This window comes from Cynocephalus volans, chromosome X (assembly GCF_027409185.1).
Source record: "Cynocephalus volans isolate mCynVol1 chromosome X, mCynVol1.pri, whole genome shotgun sequence".
Lineage (NCBI taxonomy): Eukaryota > Metazoa > Chordata > Mammalia > Dermoptera > Cynocephalidae > Cynocephalus > Cynocephalus volans.
In genome coordinates, this window is record NC_084478.1 from 131,510,738 (window position 1) to 131,534,323 (window position 23,586).

The window sequence follows — 23,586 nt, forward strand, 5'->3', positions numbered from 1 at the left end:
AGAGAGAAAAACTTGAAGGTTGGTATGCCAGTGCATAAACAGTGAAATGTTACTACTAAAATAATTAAAGTATTCTTGAGGTGTGTTAAGAGAAGTAAATATGATAATACTGGCCAACACTGTGTGCTGGGCAATATGCAAGCACGTTATGTATTTATACATTATCTCATTCAGTGCTTACAACAGCCCCGTAGGGTAGAATCAGCTGAGAAGCAGGGTCAAATTCCTCTCTCCTTTTTTTTTTTTTTTTTTTTGGTGGGGTGGGTAGGAGTAGGGAATGGAAAAGGAGTAGTCTAATTAGGCACCGATGCTAAAGTCCACCATTACCTGCAAAGGTCTTCCTCTCTGAATCTCTGAAGAGAGGCACATTTTACTTGCTGATTTTTCAGGTTCAGGCTTCAACATGAAGATGCTATCATGGGATATGGCTTTGATTCCCAGGTTGCCTTTGGACCTGGACAGAAAGGAAAGGTCTTGTAAAAGCAGCCCAAGGGCCATAGGAACTGAAGACAAGTGTATATTCATAATATGGCCTACCATAGATACCTCAGAAGGAGGGCAGGGATGCATATGAGCTGACACAGAAAATTGTCCATGAGATACTAAGTGAAAAAAATAAAGAATAGTACGGTCCCATTTAATATATATACATATATTATGTAAATATATAGTTTATGTTCAAAGAAAAAAGTCTGGAAGGACTTTTGGTGGTTCCCTCCAAGGAACAGAAGGGACAGGAGAAGGATTTTCATTTTTTACTTTATGTACTTCTGTGTAATTTTAACCTTTTAAAATTATGAACATATTTCTTTTTTATATAACAGTTTTACTGAGATATGATTTACATGCCACACAATTCACCCATTTAAAGTATATCTCAATAGTGGCAACCCTAGGGAATGGGAAGAAAGCCTAGAGTCCTGCTATTATTAAGGTGAGACTTTAAAAGATCTTTCATGGGGCTGGCCCGTGGCTCACTTGGGAGAGTGCGGTGCTGATAACACCAAGGCCGTGGGTTCAGATCCCATATAGGGATAGCCGGTTAGCTCACTGGGTGAGCGTGGTGCTGACAACACCAAGTCAAGGGTTAAGATCCCCTTACCGGTCATCTTTAAAAAAATAAATAAATATAAATAAATAAATAAATAAATAAATAAATAAAAGATCTTTCATGCCCAAATTTCTTGCTAGTGTTTTTATTTTGATTTGCTTTAAAATACCAAGGATCTGCCCAGATGCAGGAGACTTTCATTCACCATGTCTCTTCCTCTTCCACACAACGGTTCTGTGATACATCTGTTCTATTTTCAAAGTCATCTTATGTACCACACACCCCTCCCCCACCCCAGCTTGCTAAACCCAGATGGAAATGCCTTATGAATGGAAATGGAGCCAGGTTGATGAAAATTATGTTAAGACAAATCAGGGGAAAGTTAGAAACAAATGAAAGGCTAAAGGCACAAAAGACCCATTTTGAGATGTGGCAATGTATTTTACCTCTTAAAATTTTCAACCAAAGGCATCGCAGGAAGAAAAAACTATAGGCCAATATCTCTTATGACTATAGATGCAAAAATCCTCAATAAAATACTAGTAAACTGAATCCAGCAATATATAAAAAGAATTATACACCATGACAAAGCAGGATTTGCAAGAAATGCAAAGTTAGTTTAACACATGAAAATGAATGAATAGAAAACATTATATCAATAGAATAAAAACAAAAACAGATGATCATTTCAATAGATGCCGAAAAAACATTTGTAAAATCCAATATCCTTTCATGATAAATGCACTCAACCTTGATAAAGGACATCTATGACAAACCTACAGTTAATATCACACTTAATGGTTAAAGACTGGATGCTTTTCTCCTAAAAGTAGGAACAAGATAAGGATGATTGCTCTTACTACTTCAATTCAACGTTGAATTGGAGGTTATAGCCAGGGAAATTAGGTAATAAAATGAAATAAAAGGTGTCCAAAATGGAAAGGAAGAAGTGAAATTATCTCTTTGCAAATGACATGATTTTACATAAGAAAACTACAAAGGAATCTATTAAAAACTCCTAGAATTAATAAAACATCAGCAACATTGTAGGATACAAGATCAATATACAAAAATTGTATTTCTATACATTTGCAATGAACAATCTGAAAATGAAATTAAGAAACCACTTCCATTTAAAATAGCATAAAAAAGAATAAAATATTTAGGAATAAATTTAACAAAAGATGTGCAAAACTTATACTCTGAAAACTATAAAACACTGCTGAAAGGAATTAATGAAGGCCCAAATAAATGGAAGGACATCCCATGTTCACAGATTGGAGGACTTAATCTTGTCAAGATGGCAATACTCCACAAATTAGTGTATAGATTCAATGCAATCCCTACTGAAATTTCAGCTGCCTTTTTTTTTCCCAGAAATGGACAAGTTGATCTCAAAATTCATAGTAAAATGCAAAAGACCACGAATAGCCAAAATAATCTTGAATAAGAACATAGTTGGAGAACTCATACTTTCCAATTTCAAAAATTACCACAAAACTACAGTAATGAAGACAGTGTAGTACTGGCCTAATGATAAACATATAGATCAATAGATCAATGGAATACAGTTAATAGTCCATAAATAAACTCATACATCTATGATTAATTAATTTGCAACAAGGGTGCCAAGATAATCAAACGGGAAAAGAACAGTCTTTTCAACAAATGATGCTGGTGGGACAACTATTCACATGCAAAAGAATGAAGTTGAGCCCTTATCTCACACCATATATAAAATTTAACTCAAAATAAATCAAAGACCTAAATATAAGAGTTAAAACTATAAAACTCTTTGAAGAAAACATAGAGGTAAACCTTCATAATCTTGGATATAGCAATGGATTCTTAGATATGGCACCGAAAGCTTGAGCAACAAAAGAAAAAAAGATAAATGGATTTTATCAAAATGAAAAACATTTGTTCTTCAAAGTTTACTGGCAAGAAAATGAAAAGAGAACCTACATAATAGGAGAATATGTTTGCAAAATATGTATCTGATATGGGAGAATATATAAAGAACTCTTACTATTAAGAACTCTTACTAATAGCTCTTATTATTGAATTGGAATTCAACAATAAAAAGATAAATAACCCAATTAAAAAATTAACAAAGGATCTGAATAAACATTTCTCCAAAAGAGATAAACAAATGATCAACAAGCACATGAAAAGATCCTCAACATCATTAGTCAGCAGGAAAATACAAATCAAAACCATATTGAGATGCCATTTCACACCCACTAGAGTGGCTAGAATAAAAAATTCAGATAATCGCCAAGGCCTGCAGTGGGGGTGGATGCGATGTGATTTCAGCCCAGTGCTCTGAATGTCAAAGTGAAGAAATTCAATGACGCGCAGGTAAATGGCAGGAGTAACTATGATTCTCTTAAGGTAGCAAAATGCCTTGTCATCTAATTAGTGATGCACATGAATGGATGAATGAGATTCCCACTGTCCCTACCTACTACTCAGTGAAACCACAGCCAAGGGAACAGACTAAGTGGAATCAGCAAGGAAAGAAGACCCTGTTGAGCTTGACTATAGTCTGGCAGGATGAAAAGACATGAGAGGTGTGGAATAAGTGGGAGGCCCCTGGTGTCCTCCCTATTTCCCCACGAGGGGTTGGGGTGGGGGTCCACCAGTCTAGCATGGTGATCACTATCACGAATACACAAGAAAGAGAAAAACTGGCCATTAAAACAAAAATGCCAGTGAGAAAGAGAAAGAAGCTAAATCATGCCACCTTAAATTTCCAACTAACATTGAAGAAGAGAAAGAAAAGGGGAAGTAATGATCAAAAGATATTTAAATCACCTAAACAAAAAAGCAATTAAAAGACAGGAATTAAAAGATACCTGTCAATAACTATCAAAAATGTAAATGGATTAAACTCCCCATTCCAAAAGACGCAGATAGACTGACTGGATTAAAAAGCTAGACCCAAGTATTTGCTGTCTTCAAGAGACCCACCTCACATATAGAGACACACACAGACTAAAAGTGAAGGGATGGAAAAAGATATACCATGCAAATGGAAACCAAAAAACGAGCATGAGTAGCTATTCTTAGATCAGATAAAATAGACTTTAAACCAAAAAACATAAGAAGAGACAAAGAAGGCTACTATATAATGATAAAAGGATCCATCCAGCTAGAACACATAACAATCATAAATATGTATGCACCCAATACTGGAGCACCCAGATATATAAAGTAAACACTCTTAGACCTGAAGAAAGAAATAGGCCCTAATATGTTAATAGTGGGGGACCAGAAGACCCGTCTCTCAGTATGAGACAGATCTCCCAGGCAACAAATCAATGAAGAAACACAGGATTTAAAATACACATTAGACCAACTGGACCTGGCAGATATATACTGAACATTTCACCCAACAACTAAAGAATATACTTTCTTCTCATCAGCAGATGGAACAATCGCCAGGATAGACCACCTATTAGGTCACAAATCTAGCCTCAGCAAGTTTAAAAAATTGAAATCATTCCAAGTATCTTTTCAGACCAAATGGACTAAAACTGGGAATTAATAATGAGCAAAACCCTGGAAACTATATAAATACATGGAAACTAAACGATAGGCTGCTGAATGACCTATGGTCAAAGAAAAAATTAAACAGAAATCAAAACATTTCTTGAAACTAAAGAAAATAAAGATATACTGTGGGATACTGCAAAAGGAGTACTAAGAGGTAAATTTATTGCAGTAAGTCCAATCCTAAAGGTAGTAAACAAAAAGAAATAATTAAGATCCAAGCAGAACTAAATGAAATAGAGACCCCCCCAAAATAGAAGAGATCAATGAAACAAAAAGTTGTCTTTTTGAGATGATAAATAAAATAGACAAACCATTAGCTACGTTAACAAAAAAGAGAAAAGACCCAAATAACAAATCAGAAATGAAAAGGGAGACATTACAACTGATACCACAGAAATGCAAAGAATCATTAGAAACTATTATAAATTACTGTATGACAACAAATATGAAAATCTGGAAGATATGGATAACTTTCTAGACATATACAAACTACCAAGACTGAACCAAGAAGAGATAGAAAACCTGAACAGACCAATAACAAGCAATGAGATTGAAGTGGTAATCAGTAATCTCCCAACAAAGAAAAGTCCTGGTCTTGATGGCTTTACAGCTGAATTCTATCATGCTTTTAAAGAGGAGTTAATACCAATTCTCCTCAAATTATTCCAAAACATTGAGACAGAAGCTACTCTCCCAAACTCATTCTATGAAGCCAACAGAACTCTGATACTTAAACCAGATAAAGACACAACAACAACAAAAAAGAAAATAACAGGCCAATATTCGTGATGAACATGCATGCAAAAATCCTCTACAAAATATTAGCAATCAGAATACAGCAACACATTAAAAAAATTATACACCATGATCAAATGGGATTCATCCCAGGAATGCCAGAATGGTTTAACTTACGAAAGTCAATAAATGTGATACATCACATCAACAAACTCAAGGACAAAGACCATATGATTATCTCAGTAGATGCTGAAAAAGCATTAGACAAAATTCAACATCGCTTTATGATAAAGACTCTCAGCAAATTTGGTATAGAAGGAAAGTATCTCCATACAATAAAAGCCATTTATGGCTGCTCGAACCGCCGCCAAGAGGTGAGCCCAGCAGACCCGTGTGGCACCAGTGACCCCTCCCCACTCCTTGGACCCAGAGGGGAGTGCCAGGCCCCACTGCCAGACCTGCCAAAGTGAGCCAGCAAGGGGCTCATTCTATGACCACAGATTCTGGAACAGGACCCAAGGTGGTTTAACATAACCCATAACCACCACCACATCTACTGTCAAGCAAAAACAATTCACCACCACAGTAGCAGCCAGGGCCACTCTACAGCCAACCTCAGTTTAATAGAAGAAGCAAACCCACTACCAAATGACCAAACATCAACAAAAATTACTTGAACTACAAATAAACAAGAAGAAATGACACCACTGAAAGAATACAGTAATGCTCCAATGTCCGACTCCATGGAACAAGGAATCCTTGAAATGTCTGAAAAATAATTCCAAGTAATGATCTTAACAAAACTTGAAGAAATAAAGGAAGACTCACTTAGAGAACACAATGAAATAAGAATAATATCCAGCATAGGAAGGAGGGAAATATACAACGACATTAATACCATAAAAAAGAGTGTAGCAAAGCTTCTAGAAATGAAAGAGTCACTCAACGAAATAAAAAACACAACTGAGAGCTTGAGCATCAGGGTAGAGCAAGCAGAAGAAAGAATTTCGGATCTTGAAGATGGTCTTTTTGAAATCTCAGGCAGACAGAAAAAGGAAAAAAGAATTAAAAATAATGAGGAAAGTCTAAGACAGATAGCAGACAACCTCAAGCACTCTAACATCCAAATAGTCAGTATCCCAGAAGGGGAGGAGAAAGGAAAAGGTATTGAAAATCTATTCAAGGAAATAGTAACAGAAAACTTCCCAGGTGTAGGGTGAGATACAGAACTTCAGATCCAGGAAGCTCAGAGATCCCCCAAAAAATTCAATCCAGAAAGATCCTCCCCAAGACACATTATAGTTAAATTTTCAAAGCTCAAAGACCAAGAGAGAATTCTAAAGGCAACAAGAGAAAAGCATCAGGTCACTTATAGTGGTACACCCATCAGAATAACAGCCATCTCCTCAACTGAAACCCTACAGGCCAGAAGAAAGTGGAATGATATATTCAAAATACTAAAAGAAAAAAATAGCCAGCCAAGAATTCTTTACCCAGCAAGGTTCTCCTTCACAAATGAGGGAGAAATAGTGTATTTCCCAGACAAATAAAAATTGTGGGAGTTCACCACCACACAACCAGCCCTGCAAGAAGTTCTCAAGGAAGTCATTCATCTGGAATCTGAATAATGGTGACCACTATCACAAATACACAAGAGAGAGCAAAACCCATCAATAAAACAAAAATGCTAGCAAGAAAGAACAAGAAGCAAAATCATCCCACCTTAAATCTCCAACTAACATTGAAGAAGATAAATAAAAGGGGAAATAATGATCAAAAGATATTTAAACCATCTAAACAAGAAGCAATTAAATGACAGGACTTAAGCAACACTTGTCAATAACTACTCGAAATGTGAATGGACTAAACTCCCCAGTCAAAGACACAGATTCACTGATTGGATTAAAAGCTAGACCCAAGTATATGCTGCCTTCAAGAGACACATCTCACACATAGAGACACACACAGACTAAAAGTGAAGGGATGGAAAAATATATATCATGCAAATGGAAACCAGAAATGAGCAGGAGTAGCTATTCTTATATCAGACAAAATAAGCGTCAAACCAAAAATCATGAAAAAAGACAAAGAAGGTCACTATATAATGTTAAAAGGATCTATCCAGCTGGAAGACATAACAATCATAAATATATATGCACCCAACACTGGAGCACCCAGATATACAAAGCAAATACTCTTAGATCTAAAGAAAGAAATAGGCCCTAATACATTAATAGTGGGTGATCTGAACACCCTTCTCTCAGTATGGGACAGATCTTCCAGGCAACAAGTCAACAAAGAGACACAGGATTTAATCTACACCTTAGACCAACTGGACCTGACAGATATATACAGAACATTTTACCCAACAACTAAAGAATATGCTTTCTTCTCATCAGCTCATGGAACAGTCTCTAGGATAGACCACATATTAGATCACAAATCTAGTCTCAGCAAATTTTTAAAAATTGAAATCATTCCAAGTATCATCTCAGACCACAATAAGCTAAAATTGGAAATTAAGTGGCAAGATGGCGGTCTGAAGGTAGCGGCCACAGTGGAAACTCAAGACTAGGAGGCCCAAGGGACTGGAAGAAATCACAGTGCCTATTTGGAAAGAAGAAAAGGTAGCGAATAGTCCCAGGCCAACTCCAAAGCGGGCCCCTAGAAAGGTTGGACCTGCAGCCGCCTGCAGTCAGTGACCATGCGACTAAGGGCCCACCCACGGAAGCAGCAGTGGCAGTATCGGAGGAACCGTCAGCAGCAGAGCCAGGGGCAGCAGCAGCAGTGGAGGAACAGGCAGAAGCAGCAGCAATGGAGGAGCCGGCGGCAGTGGCAGCGGCACACTCGAAAGCAGCAGCAGCGGCGGAAGTGGCGGCAGTGGTAGCGACAGAGGCGGCAGAGGCGGAGGCAGCGGCAGCAGCGGCAGCGGCATAAGTGGCAACGGCGGTAACGGCAGTAACAGAGGAACTGGCGGTAGCAGAGATGGCGGCAGCGGCGTGAGCAGCGGCAGCGGCAGCAGTGGGGGAAGTGGCAGCGGCAGGAGCAACACCCTGCAGTACCGCCCGGTCACCCAGCAGCTCAGCAGAGTCCAAGCTGACCAGAAAGGTGGCTCCCCAGAGAAGCCCAAGACCCGAGGCAACCACACACACACGGCACTAGAGGCCAACTGAGCAGTCACGGAGGTAGCCATACGAAATTGGCAACCACAGCAACATCCTAGTTATTCATTAGTCTCAAACCGGTGGACTGTGAAACCCCCTGCCACAATGAATAAACATCAAAAAAAAGATACCAGAAATACAAAAAATCAAGAAAGTACACCACCAAAAGTTAATAAATCTCAAACTCTAGATCCTATAGAACAAGAAGCCCTTGAAATGACTGACAAGGAATTTCGAGTGATAATTCTAAGGAAACTGAATGAGATACAAGAAAACACAGCTAGACATCATGATGAAATGAGGAAAAGTATACAGGATCTGAAAGAGGAAATGTACAAGGAAATCAATGTCCTGAAAAAAAATGTAGCAGAACTTGCTGAACTGAAGAAGTTATTCAGCGAAATAAAAAACACAACGGAGAGTTTAACCAGCAGGCTGGTCGAAGTTGAAGAGAGAACCTCTGAACTTGAAGATGGGCTATTTGAAATAACACAAGCAGACAAAAAGAAAGAAAAAAGAATCAAGGACATGGAAGAAAATCTGAGAGAGATATCAGACAACCTTAAGCGCTCAAATATCCGAGTCATGGGTATTCCAGAAGGGGAGGAAAATGGAGATTCCATTGAAAACATATTCAACAAAATAGTGGCAGAAAACTTCCCAGGTATAGGAGAAGTCACAGATCTTCAGATCCAGGAAGCTCGATGATCTCCAAACGTATTCAACCCAGAAAGGCCTTCTCCAAGACATGTCATAGTCAAATTGGCAAAACTCAAAGACAAAGAGAGAATCTGAAAAGCTGCAAGAGAGAAGAGTCAAATCACCTATAAGGGAGCCCCAATCAGGCTAACATTAGACTTTTCATCACAAACCCTAAAAGCTAGAAAGGAATGGGATGATAGTTTCAAAATACTAAAAGAGAAAGATTGCCAGCAAAGAATACTTTACCCTGCAAGGCTATCCTTCTGAAATGAAGGGCAAATAGTATATTTCTCAGACAAACAAAAACTGCGGGAGTTCACTACCACACGACCACCCTTACAAGAAATCCTCAAGGGAGTACTGGGTTTGGTTCCTGAAAAATAACTATCACTGCCATAAAAACCCAAGAAAAATCAATACCCACTAGTATAATAAAAATGGCATTCATGAAGAGAAAACAAGCAAACAAAAATGCTATCTACAACCTAAGGAACCAACAAACACAGAAACCAAACAGTAAATCAGAAAGCAAGGAACAAAAGACACCTAAGACAACCAAATAACCAACAAAATGCTAGGAATAAATCAACAACTTTCAATTACAACTCTTAATGTAAAAGGCTTAAATTCCCCAATCAAAAGACACACACTGGCTGACTGGATCAAAAAGGAGGACCCAACTATATGCTGCCTACAAGAGACCCACCTCACCCATGAAGATTCACACAGACTAAGAGTGAAAGAATGGAAAAAGATTTACCATGCAAACAGAAATGAAAAACGAGCTGGAGTAGCTATTCTTATATCTGACAAAATAGACTTTAAACTAAAAACCATAAAAAGAGACAATGAGGGACACTACTTAATGATAAAAGGACTGATCCATCAAGAAGACATAACAATCATAAATATGTACGCACCCAATTTTGGAGCAGCCAGATTTATAAAACAAACTCTATTAGACCTAAAGAAGGAAATAGACACTAATACCATAATAGCAGGGGACCTGAGCACCCCACTGTCAATATTAGACAGATCATCTAGGCAAAGAATCAGTAGAGAAACACAAGATCTAAACAAGACTCTAGACCAATTGGAATTGGCAGATATCTACAGAACATTCCACCCAACAACCTCAGAATATTCATTCTTTTCAGCAGCACATGGATCATTCTCCAGGATAGATCACATATTAGGTCACAAATCAAGTCTCAATAAATTCAAAAATATTGGAATTATCCCATGTATCTTCTCAGACCACAATGGATTAAAACTAGAAATTAATAACAAATGAAACTCTGGAAAATATACAAACACATGGAAATTAAACAGCATTCTACTTAAGGACATATGGGTCCAAAAAGAAATCAAGCAGGAAATCAAAAAATTTATTGAAACTAATGAAAATAATGATACATCATACCAAATCATGTGGGATACTGCAAAAGCAGTATTGAGGGGGAAATTTATTGCATTAAACGCTCACTTCAGAAGAATGGAAAGATGGCAAGTGAACAACCTAACACTTCACCTTAAAGAACTAGAAAAACAAGAACAATCCAAACCTAAAGTTAGCAGACGGAAAGAAATCATTAAGATCAGAGCAGAACTAAATGAAATTTAAAACCAAAAAACAATTCAAAAGATCAACGAATCAAAAAGTTGGTTTTTTGAAAAGATAAATAAAATTGACAAACCATTAGCATGGCTAACAAAAAAAAGAAGAGAGAAGACTCAAATAACAAAAATTAGAAATGAAAAAGGCGATATTACAACTGATTCATCTGAAATACAAGGAATCATTCGAGACTACTATAAACAACTATACGCCAACAAATTTGAAAATCTGGAGGAAATGGATAAATTTCTGGACACACACAAGCTCCCAAAACTGAACCGTGAAGACGTAGAAAATTTGAACAGACCAATAACAATAAAGGAGATTGAAGCTGTTATCAGAAGGCTCCCAACAGAGAAAAGCCCAGGACCGGATGGATTCACAGCAGAATTTTACCAAAAATTCAAAGAGGAATTGACACCGATTCTTTACAAACTATTCCAAAAGATTGAAACGGACGCAAATCTCCCAAACTCATTCTATGAAGCAAACATCATCCTGATACCAAAACCAGGTAAAGATATAACCAAAAAAGAAAACTACAGGCTGATATCCTTGATGAATATAGATGCAAAAATCCTCACTAAAATACTAGCAAACAGAATACAGCAACACATACGAAAAATTATTCATCACGATCAAGTGGGATTCATCCCAGGGGTGCAAGGTTGGTTCAACATACGCAAATCAATAAATGTGACACACCATATTAATAAACTCAAACACAAGGACCATATGATCATCTCTATAGATGCTGAAAAAGCATTTGATAAAGTTCAGCACTCATTCATGACAAAGACCCTCTATAAGTTAGGTATAGAGGGAAAGTATCTCAACATAATTAAAGCCATATATGCCAAACCGACTGCCAATATCATCCTGAATGGGGAAAAGCTGAAAGCTTTTCCTTTAAGAACAGGAACTAGACAAGGATGCCCACTCTCACCACTCCTATTGAACACAGTGTTGGAAGTACTAGCCAGAGCAATCAGAGAAGAGAAGGAAATAAAGGACATCCAGATTGGAAAAGATGAAGTCAAACTGTCCCTGTTTGCAGATGACATGATCCTATATATGGAACAGCCTAAAACCACTACAAAAAACCTGCTGGAATTGATAAATGATTTCAGCACAGTAGCAGGATACAAAATCAACACACAAAAATCAGTAGCATTTCTATTCTCCAATTGTGAACATGCAGAAAGAGAAATCAAGAAAGCCTGCCCATTTACAATAGCCAGCAAAAAAATAAAATACTTCGGAATTGAGTTAACCAAGGAGTTGAAAAATCTCTATAATGTGAACTACAAACCACTGCTGAGAGAAATTAGAGAGGATACAAGAAGATGGAAAGATATCCCATGCTCTTGGATTGGAAGAATCAACATAGTGAAAATGTCCATACTACCCAAAGTGATATACAAATTCAATGCAATCCCCATCAAAATTCCAAAGACATTTTTCTCAGAAATGGAAAAAACTATCCAGTCATTTATATGGAACAATAAAAGACCAGGCATAGCCAAAGCAATGCAGAGCAAAAAAAATAAAGCTGGAGGCATAACACTACCTGACTTTAAGCTATACTACAAAGCTATAATAACCAAAACAGTATGGTACTGGCATAAAAACAGACACACTGACCAATGGAATACAATAGAGAATCCAGAAATCAACCCACACACTTACTGCCATCTGATCTTTGACAAAGGCACAAAGCCTATTCACTGGGGAAGGGACTGCCTCTTCAGCAAATGGTGCTGGGATAACTGGATATCCAGATGCAGGAGAATGAAACTAGATCCATACCTCTCACTGTATACTAAAACCAACTCAAAATGGATTAAGGATTTAAATGTACACCCTGAAACAATAAAACTTCTTAAAGAAAACATAGGAGAAACACTACAGGAAATAGGACTGGACACAGACTTCATGAACACGACCCCAAAAGCACGGGCAACCAAAGGAAAAATAAACAAATGGGATTATATCAAACTAAAAAGCTTCTGCACAGCAAAAGAAACAATTAACAGAGTTAAAAGACAACCAACAGAGTGGGAGAAAATATTTGCAAAATATACATCTGACAAAGGATTAATATCCAGAATATACAAGGAACTCAAACAACTTTACAAGAAGAAAACAAGCAACCCAATTAAAAAATGGGCAAAAGAGCTAAGTAGGCATTTCTCTAAGGAAGATATACAAATGGCCAACAGACATATGAAAAAATGCCCAACATCACTCAGCATCCGGGAAATGCAAATCAAAACCACACTGAGATACCACCTAACCCCAGTTAGGATGGCTAAAATCCAAAAGACTCTGAACGATAAATGCTGGTGTGGTTGCGGAGAATAAGGAACTCTCATACATTGTTGGTGGGACTGCAAAATGGTGCAGCCTCTATGGAAAATAGTATGGAGGTTCCTCAAACAACTGCAGATAGATCTACCATACGACCCAGCTATCCCACTGTTGGGAATATACCCAGAGGAATGGAAATCATCAAGTGGAAGGTATACCTGTTCCCCAATGTTCATCGCAGCACTCTTTACAATAGCCAAGAGTTGGAACCAGCCCAAATGCCCATCATCAGATGAGTGGATACGGAAAATGTGGTACATCTACACAGTGGAATACTACTCAGCTATAAAAACGAATGAAATACTGCCATTTGCAACAACATGGATGGACCTCGAGAGAATTATATTAAGTGAAACCAGTCAGGCACAGAAAGAGAAATACCACATGTTCTCACTTATTGGTGGGAGCTAAAAATTAATATATAAATTCACACACACACACACACACACACACACACACACAAAACCGGGGGGGGGGGAGAAGATATAACAACCACAATTACTTGAAGTTGATACAACAAGCAAACAGAAAGGACATTCTTGGGGGGGAGGGGGTAAGGGAGAAGGGAGGGAGGTTTTGGTCATGGGGAGCAATAACCAGCCACAATGTATATGGACAAAATAAAATTTTAAAAAAAAATCCCTACAAGACCAAAAAAAAAAATTAAAAAAATAAAAATAAATAAATATTTCAAAAAAAATTGGATTAAAGAATTAAATATACACCCGGAAACAATAAAACTTCTTACAGAAAACATAGGAGAGACACTTCAGGAAATAGGACTGGACACAGACTTCATGAATATGACCCCAAAAGCACGGGCAACCAAAGGAAAAATAAACAAATGGGATTATATCAAACTAAAAAGCTTCTGCACAGCAAAAGAAACAATTAACAGAGTTAAAAGACAACCAACAGAGTGGGAGAAAATATTTGTAAAATATACATCTGACAAAGCATTAATATCCAGAATATCCTGCAAAAGCAGTACTAAGATGTAAACTTATTGCAATAAATGCTTACATCAAAAGAACAGAAAGTCCCACTGTTGGTGGGACTATAAATCAGTACAACCACTATGGAAAACAGTATAGAGGTTTCTCAAACAACTACAGATTGATCTTCCATATGATCCAGGAATCCCACTTCTGAGTATATACCCAGAGGAATGGAAATCATCATGTCAGAGGAATACCTGCCGTCCCATGTTCATCACAGCTCTGTTTACAATAGCCAAGACATGGAACTAACCTAAATGTCCATTGATAGATGATTGGATAAGGAAACTGTGGTATATATATACAGCATGGAATACTACTCTGCCACAAAAAATAATGAAATACTCCCATTTGCAAGAACACGGATGAGCCTGGAGAAACTTATGTTGAGTGAAATAAGCAAAGCTCAGAGGGATAAATACCGCATGCATTCACTCACAAGTGAGAACTAAGAGAGAAAGAAGGAAGGAAAGGAAGTCCACAGTAGTGCATTGGACTTGGAGAGGGAGAGAACATTCTATGGGCTACAAAGTGGAGTGGCGGGGAAGTGGGGAGAGGGAAGGAAGATGGGGATAATTGGGTGGGGGTCATGGGGTACAAATGCAATTTGTGGTTATAGGTATACAGCCAGTAGGAATCTGTCCCCCACATCATGGGCATGAGGGGTGACAATCAGCTTTGTATCTCATGAATATTCATAACCAATTTTTTAAAAAACCATTTATGACAAGCCTACCACCAGTATCATTCTGAATGGGGAAAAACTGAGGGTCTTTCCCTTAAGAACAGGAAGAAGACAAGATGCCCACTCTCACCACTCCCATTTAACATAGTATTGGAAGTACTAGCCAGAGCAATCAGGCAAGAGAAAGGAATAAAGGGAATCCAGATTGGAAAAGATGAAGTCAAACTGTCTCTATTTGCAGAAGACATGATACTATATATAGAAAAACCTAAAGACTCTATCAAAAAACTCCTAGAGCTGGTTAATAACTTCAGTAATGTTGCCGGTTACAAAAAAAAAATGCCCCCAAATCAGTTGCATTTATATACTCAAATAAGGAACTAACAGGAAGAGAAATAAAGAAAGTAAGCCCATTTACTATTGTCACAAAAAAATAAAATACTTAGGGAGCAATTTAACCAAGGAGGTGAAAGATCTGTACAATGAGAACTACAAACCACTACTGGAAGAAATTAAAGAAGACACAAAAAGATGGAAAGATATCCCATGTTCTTGGATTGGAAGAATTAACATTGTGAAAATGTCTATACTACCCAAAGCAATCTACAGATTCAATGCAATCCCCATCAAAATACCAATGTCATTCTTCAGAGAAATGGAAAAAATATTTCTAACTTTCATATGGAACCAAAGACCCTGAATAGCCAAAATAATCTTGAGCAAAAAAAGCCAGAGGCATAACACTACCTGACTTCAAATTATACTACAAAGCTATTGTAAGCAAAACAGCATGTACTGGCATAAAAATAGACACTCAGACTAGTGGACCAGAATTTACAACCCAGAAATCACCTCACAGGCTTACAGCCATCTGATACTGGACAAACCAACAAAAGTCTACATTGGGGAAAAGACTGCCTCTTCAACAAGTAGTGCTAGGAAAGTTGGATATCCATGTGCAGAAGAATGAAAATAGATGTGGACTGCTCACCATATACTAAAATCAACTCAAAATGGATTAAAGAGTTAAGTATAAGACCTGAAACTGTAAAATTACTAAGAGAAAATACAGGTGAAACACTTCAGGAACTATGACTGGGCACAGACTTTATGAACATGAGCCTGAAGGCACAAGCAGTAAAAGAAAAAATAAACAAATGGGACTATATCAAACTAAAAAGCTTCTGCACAACAAAGGAAACAATCAACAGAGTGAATCGACAACCTACAGACTGGGAAAAATTTTGCTAACTATACAACTGACAAGGGATTAATATCCATAATATACAAGGAAGTCAAACAGTTGCACAGTAAAAAACCAAATAACCCAATTAAAAAATGGGCAAAGGAGCTGAATAGACATTTTTGAAAGGAAGACATACAAATGTCCAACAGATATGTGAAAAAATGCTCAACATCACTAGTCATTAGGGAAATGCAAATGAAAACTACATTGAGATACCACCTCACCCCAGTTAGACTGGCTATAATCAAAAAGACAGTGAATAACAAATGATGGCGAGGGTGTGGCGAGAAGGGAACACTCCTACACTGTTGGTGGGACTGTAAATTAGTACAACCACTATGGAAAACAGTGTGGAGGTTTCTCAAACAACTACAAATAGATCCTCCACACGATCCAGCAATCCCTCTTCTGGGTATATACCCAGAGGAATGGAAATCATCATGTCAAAGGGATACCTGCACTCCCATGTTCATCGCAGCTCTGTTTACAATAGTCAAGTTATGGAACCAACCTAAATATCCATCAATGGATGACTGGATAAGGAAACTGTGGTATATATACACCATGGGATATTACTCTGCCATAAAAAGAATGAAATTCTCCCATCTGCAACAACACAGATGAGCTTGGAAAAACTTATGTTTAGTGAAATAAGCAAAGCACAAAGGGATAAATACATCATGTACTCACTCATAAGCGGGACCTAAGAGAGAAAGAAGGAAAGAAAGAAAGACCACGTGGTGCACTGGACTTGCAGAGGGAGAGAGCACACCTAGGGATACAAAGTGGAGTGGGGGAAAAGGGGTGGGGAGGGAGGTCGGAGATAAATGGGTGGGGGACACGGGGTATAATCACAATTTTGGTAATGGGTATGCTGTCAATATGGATCTGGCCATCACATTTGAGCATGAGTTGTGACAATCAGCTTGGTGTCTCATGAATATTCACAAGGAATAAATAAAATAAAAGAATTCGGATAAGAACAAGTGTTGGCAAGGTTGCAGAGCAATTGGGACCCCCATGCACTGCTCGTAGAAATGTAAAATGGTACAACCCTTTTGGAAAACAGTCTGGTAGTTCCTCAATAAGTAAAATGTGTAATTACCATTTGACCCAGCAATTTCACTCATAGACACACACCCAGAAGAAATAAAAACATACATTCGCCCAAAAACTTGTACACATATGTTCATAGCAGCATTATTAATAATAGCCAAAAAGTGGAAACAACCCAAATATGCGTCTACTAATAAATTGATACCATGTGGTATAGTCATGCAGTGAAATACTATTCTGTAGTAAAAAGGAACAAAGTATTGACACATGCTACAGTATAGGTGAACCTTAGTGAAAGGAGCCAGTCACAAAAGACCACATTTCATTCATATGGAATGCCTAGAATTGGTAAATCCACAGAGATGGAAAGCAGATTAATGGTCGCAAGGGCCAGAGGGAGGGGTTATTAGGGAGGAGTGCTGATGTAGTTCAGAGTTTCTTTTTGAGGTGATGAAAATGTTCTAAAATTGATTGTGGTGATGGTTGCACAACTCTATGGATATACAAAAAAACCCATTGAACTGTACAATTTAAATGAGTGGACTGATTGTATGGTATGTGAATTATATCTCAATACAGCTGTTACAAAATAAATAAATAAACAAATAAATAAATGAAGCACTTGATGCATAATTTCACATGAATGACCCTTGAAAACATTATGCTAAGTGAAAGAAGCTAGTCAAAAAAGCCCACATATTGTCTAATCCCATTTATGTGAAATGTCCAAAATAGGCAAATTCACAGAGACAGAAAATAGATTAGTTATTGACAAAAGGAGGGAGGGAAGTGAAGAATGGCTGCTAATGGACACAGGGTTTCTTTTTGGGGTGATGAAATGTTCTAAAATTGGGTAATGGTGATGGTTGCGCACTCTGAAAGGTAGAATTTAATAGTATGTGAATTATATTTCGATAAAGCTGTATATGCATAAAAACATAAAGGTAGAAAATTATAAAGCTATTCCTATTCGGTAGGAAAAATGTGTATGCAGAAGAGGAGATCAAGGAAGGAAGGAAGGGAGGGAAGGCAGGAGGGAAGGAGGGTGGAAGAAGGAGGGAAGGAAGGAAGGAAAGGAGAGGAGAAGAATGCAAGCTGAAAGAAGCTATAACATGGATGACCCTTGAAAACATGCTAAGTGAAACAAGGATGACCTTTATATGATTCGCTAACATGAGATGTCTAGAATAAGCAAATTTATAGAGGCAAAAAGTAGATTAGTGGTGATTGTTAATGGGCAGAGGGTTTCTTTTAGATAGAGATAGAAATGTTCTAAAATTAAATAAATTAAAAAATTTTAAATACTTTTTTTTGCACTTAATACTTTTATTACACAACAATACATGTAGGTTGGCACTTTTAAAAGCAATCTTAAAATGGTAACTAGAATAGCAACTTGGGCATTGTAGGGCTAGCACCCGCCCAGTCATGGTGACCAGTCTGGCAGTGGGGCCTGCGCATGGACGTATTTGGTCATGACACTCTGAGTGCAATCTCGTGTTATGGGACTAAAACAGAACCCACCCTAAGATGGCCTGTGGACCAACAAGAAAGGAGAGGAGGAAGATGTCTGTTATTTTATACTAAACTCCTACCCACCTTTTTGTAAAACTTGGCTACCCAGGCTGCCCCAGTGGTGAAGGCAACACACTCTGCTTTATTAAAACAGCAGTCCAGCAGAATTAACGTGACTCTCTAGATAAACACTTCATGGGCATAGAAGATGGATTCTGCATTGGGAGAGCAAAGTTTCCAGACACTCTCTATACACACGTAAGCTCATCATGCACACATGCGCACTTTCATTCCCTGATGCTCTACGGCCTGTTGGCTCAAAGCAAGCTTGGGAGCAGTGCAGCATCTGTGACTGCCGTCTGTCCAAAACCATCTCCCCACTAGCAAGGCTGTCTGAAATTCCTCACACTGAATGCACTCATTAAGGTCTTTTTTAAGAAGCCATATGTGATAACCGTGAGGCCATTTATGTGACAGGAAGTATTGGGGGGAGGTGCTGGGGGCACCATAACATGTTAGCTGACTGTCCCATTACCACCAGGCAAAGCCTTGAGAGAATGCGTAGCAGCACTGGTGAGCTCTGTCAGGGGTCCAGATTAAGTCTGGAGTTTAAGGCCAGGAAAATGGGCCCAAGCAGAACTCCATAGACGGGGATCTGATTGATCCGGGGATAGCTGGGGGTACTGGATGATGAAAAACCACAATAGGGTGTGGAAATTGGGAATCACAGATAAATATTTGAATAGGGTGGCAGTGGTGGCTGAGAAATGGTCTTCCCCATACCATCTGTGACCAGTTGTAGCATTTCCCCCAGTGTCCTGGGGTGGAGGGAGAAAAGGATGTGGGTTGGTGGCTTGGTTGCTTGCTTGTGTATTTTTACAGCAACACAGTGATTTCATGCTTATGTCCCCACACCCCCATCCTCACCGCCCTGCTAGATGGCTTTACTATCTGAGACTTCAATCACTTGTTACGTGATCTGGCTCCCCTTGGCCAGATCTGCAGTCTAAGGGCTGGGCAAGCAAACCAGACCAAGCCTTCTGGATGACGTAGGCCACCCTTACTGTATGAAACAGGCCTCCAGCTCCTCACTAGCAGTAGGCCCCACTTGTCAAGTTATTTTAGCTGTGACATAAAGGGTTTCCGTGACCTATCTGAACCTCTCACTCAATGCTCTTGGGGAATGGGGGGTGCATTCGCCATGCTTCAACCCACTGAGCTGTGCATCCCAGACAACAAGCAGGCAACACGGAGAGAAAAGGCCCTCAGACATGGCTGCATTGGCAATGGCTGCCAGCCCAGCCCCCATAGACAGGGAGCCCAAGAGTCCCTGGAACCAAAGATCCGCTGGTGATTTAGCTGCCAAATGGGGACCTAGACACAGCTGTCTGCCCCTTGTCCTGTTCCCATCTCCCTCCATCCCATCTGAGCTTACCTAGGCTGAGTTTGTTGACCTTCCTGAACTGGCTTCAGAGAAGAGATGTTAATACTGCTGCTGGACATGCCTGGTTTTAGCATCATCCCTCCCTCGGCATCATCAAACTCTTTTTTCTTCTTCTTGCCAAAAAAGGTCTTGAAGGATTTAAATTTAGATTTCTTCTTTCCTAGAAGAGAGAAATGGAAGTGAGGCAGAGTGTGATGGTGGAAGGGGAGGCGGGAGGGGAGACAGGAGCTTCACGACAGGAACAAGGACTGTGATCCTAGGTGCCCTGCAGATCTTGACCCTTGCCCAGTCCCCCAAGCCCCCAGCACCATTAATGAAGTTTGTTCTCCTCTAGTAACTCAGCAACAAAGTGTCTGAGTTGCTAGTGAAAGCAGAAGCCCAGGCCACAGCTTGTGATCTTTGGGCAGCTTCTATTCAGGCCAAACTCACTCCACATTCACTTGCCTCTCAATTTCAACTATTAACACACACCCCTCTTTCCTTGTCTTAAGAAGTTCATTCGTGTGAAGCAATTATTGAGCCCACATAAGCACATTGTACCCTCTGACTCTACCCCAGTGGCTGGAGTCATTGCAATCCAGTGGAGCAGCCAAGCTTCCACACATGAAAATCACTTCAGAACCCTTAGAAATCCCAGTGGGAGTTGATGCTGCCAGCCTGCGTGCTGAAAGGGTGCAGACCTGAACGGTGGGTGCAGTTGGTTGGTGCAGTCAGGGAACACTTCCTTGAGGAAGGAATTTATCAGCGAGGGAGGGGGCTGGGAATCAGAAAGAAGAACGGGCTGCCAAGCCAAAGAAGCTGCCTGTGTGAAAGGCATGTCAAAATCAGATACCAATGGGTTTTTCAAGGTGTGTGTGTGTGTGTGTGTGTGTGTGTGTGTGTGTCTGTGTGTGTGTCTGTGTAATGAGCATTGTGTGTTTTCTGCAACTACTGCCAATTGGTTCAGATTATCTACAGGGCTGCTGACCTCTACACATGCAGATAAATGAAAGTTTGCTCTATCTATAATAACTACCAGGGCAGTGGTGAAGAATGTGAGCTTTAAATGATCTAAAGGCTCTGTCTATTTGGGCTTTCTTTAGTTTCCTATTAAGCCCATATGCCTTTATTGGGGCTCAGTAGAAGAGGAGAAGGGGGAAGGGGGATTTGTGCTATACTCCTCAGAGGGCAGGAATTGGCTTTTTTTGCTTATCACATGCTATAATTTACTAGCTTAAGTGTCTCATTCCCGTTCTCCACATTCTGGTCTCTGGAAGGCCTCATCAGCACAGTGCTGCACTGGCGGTAAAGGTTCCAGTCAAGGGAGTTGCCAGTGCAGCCACCATTATGAAAGTCTTGGTGGTATAAGGGAAAACACCAACCAAGAGTCAGAAAACTCCGGAATCCTGGGCTTGGACCTAATATCTATTAGCTCTGTGATCTTGGGTAAGTCACTCAAGTCACTTTCTGGGACTCAGCAGGAAAATCAGGGGATCAGCACCTCCCGAAGTGTGTTCAGAGAGATGCTCATAAGGTTTCTTGCATGAAAAAGGGATCTGCAGCCCAGTCAATCTGTTTATCACTGGATTAGACAAAGTTCAGTGGTGTGCTTTCCAACACTTCTCTGAAACTTCAAAATGCTTATGTGTGTGGAAAAGGTCCAAGAAACTGGGCAACAATGTTGTCTCCCAGATGCATGTAAGCAGAATGTCTGGCAAAACACACTTTGGGAAATGCTGAACTACAGTTCATTCTAGCTCTGAAATGCTAGAACCTATTTGTATCCTGATTACTCCTGGGCCTGCCTATTAGGAAGATTTCTAAACTCCAAGGCCTGCCTTCAGACCAGATTCCCACCAGTCAGTACAATTCATGCTTCTCTTTTTCCTCTGAACACCTAAAACTTGACTGTTAGCACCACAAGTTTTGCATCTGAATGCTCTCTAGTCTGCTCATTCATTCATTCACTCATTCATCTATTCAACAAATATTTATTAAGGTTGAGCACTTACCATTTTCTGGGTATCAATGAGAAAGGAATAAGATACAGTCCCTATGTTTTAGCTACTGCCTCCCTATCAAGGTTGCAGGCAGGCCCCCTTTAGCATCCCCCTTAGCAACTGGCACAGTGCAAGGCATGTGGTAATACTTGAGAGACAACTGAGTCCATTGAGGGGTGCAGAACTCCAACACAGCTTGTCACTTCCTTTGAAATGAGATAACTGAGCAAAGTCATCCTTAAGCATCCTATAATTTAAACACTGGGCCTTATAGGGGTTGATGTTAATTGTAAATAACAAAGGTAAAGAGCTTAGTATAGGATCTAGCGCGTAGTAAGTGCTCAATAAATGTGAGTTAGTATTAGATACTCAATAATAACTTGTTTATTAGGGACAGAGTCCATTCAATCTGCATTCATTAGAAGCAAATCCCATATCTATAACTCAATGGTGAACTCTAACATTTGCATAATTAGAAGCAGAAGCCAGCATGGGGAGGGGCAAGGGAAGACCGTAGGGCTGTTTTGATAATTGCTGCTTGAGTAATTACTGTTTTGGATGACTTGGACAATTTCTTATCTACTAGGATGTACCTATATAGAGTCACAGTTGGGAAAACTTGGCAATACTACCTAGAAAAAGAAAGAATAAAAAATGAAAATATAACAGGAAACATATTTTTTCCCCAAGTTTCCTTCTTTAATTTTTTCAGAAAAAAAAATTTAACTAATTTCTATCATAATAAATTAAAATATTTAAAACGATCTTTGACCTCACAGAACTACTGTGAAGATTCAATGTGAAAGTTCTGAAAAGTATACAGCACAGAGTAGGCTGGCTCTAAAACCATCTCTACTTTGTTGTTTGGCTTTCTATCTTTATCTCCCCACCCTCAACCGATATCTAAAACTTATGAAATCAGGCCGTGTTGTGTAAAATCCTGATTACTATAGTCAGTTTCGTGCTGGAAAGTGTTTAACAACTGGCTCTCGGGGAAAAGGTGCTCATCTGTAGTATCTGCCTGTTTCTGTGGTGCAGATACTCCCACCATGGCCAATTTGAAGCTACCAACATGACGTTTGGGAAGAGACGCACAGTTTCTCAAGCCAGTATGAGCCAGCTCCGACATACCACTAAATAATTCCCACCCAGGGAGGATGAACTAAGCAGACTCCTCTCATGAACAGGAAGAATCATGCTATATTTTAGCCTTTGGAGGCATTGCCATTTTTCAAACAGAAGGAATGAGGTTTATTAGATCCATCACAGATGGATCTCCTTTTGGCCTTCTGAAAAGGGAACGACTTTATGCTCAGAGGATTTAAAAAATAGTGATTGTTGCTGCTCTGGCTTCAAAATCCCAGAATGGAAGGGAGGAAGGCAAAGCTAGAGGATTTGGAGTTGCAAACCTGCGTCCCGTCCCGTAAAGCAGCAAAGACAAAGAGAGGAGAGTTGGCAGCTGGTA

At 39.2% G+C, this 23,586-nt stretch overlaps 1 protein-coding gene across 1 annotated transcript in view; it reads right to left on the bottom strand.

The window, feature by feature from the left end:
• The window catches only part of KIAA1210 (KIAA1210 ortholog), an 87,588-nt gene that overhangs the window by 23,471 nt on the left and 40,531 nt on the right, over nt 1-23,586 (bottom strand). The window contains 2 exon segments of the mRNA XM_063084899.1: nt 328-454; nt 20,134-20,302. Of these exon segments, the coding sequence (XP_062940969.1) occupies nt 328-454; nt 20,134-20,302 (296 nt within the window).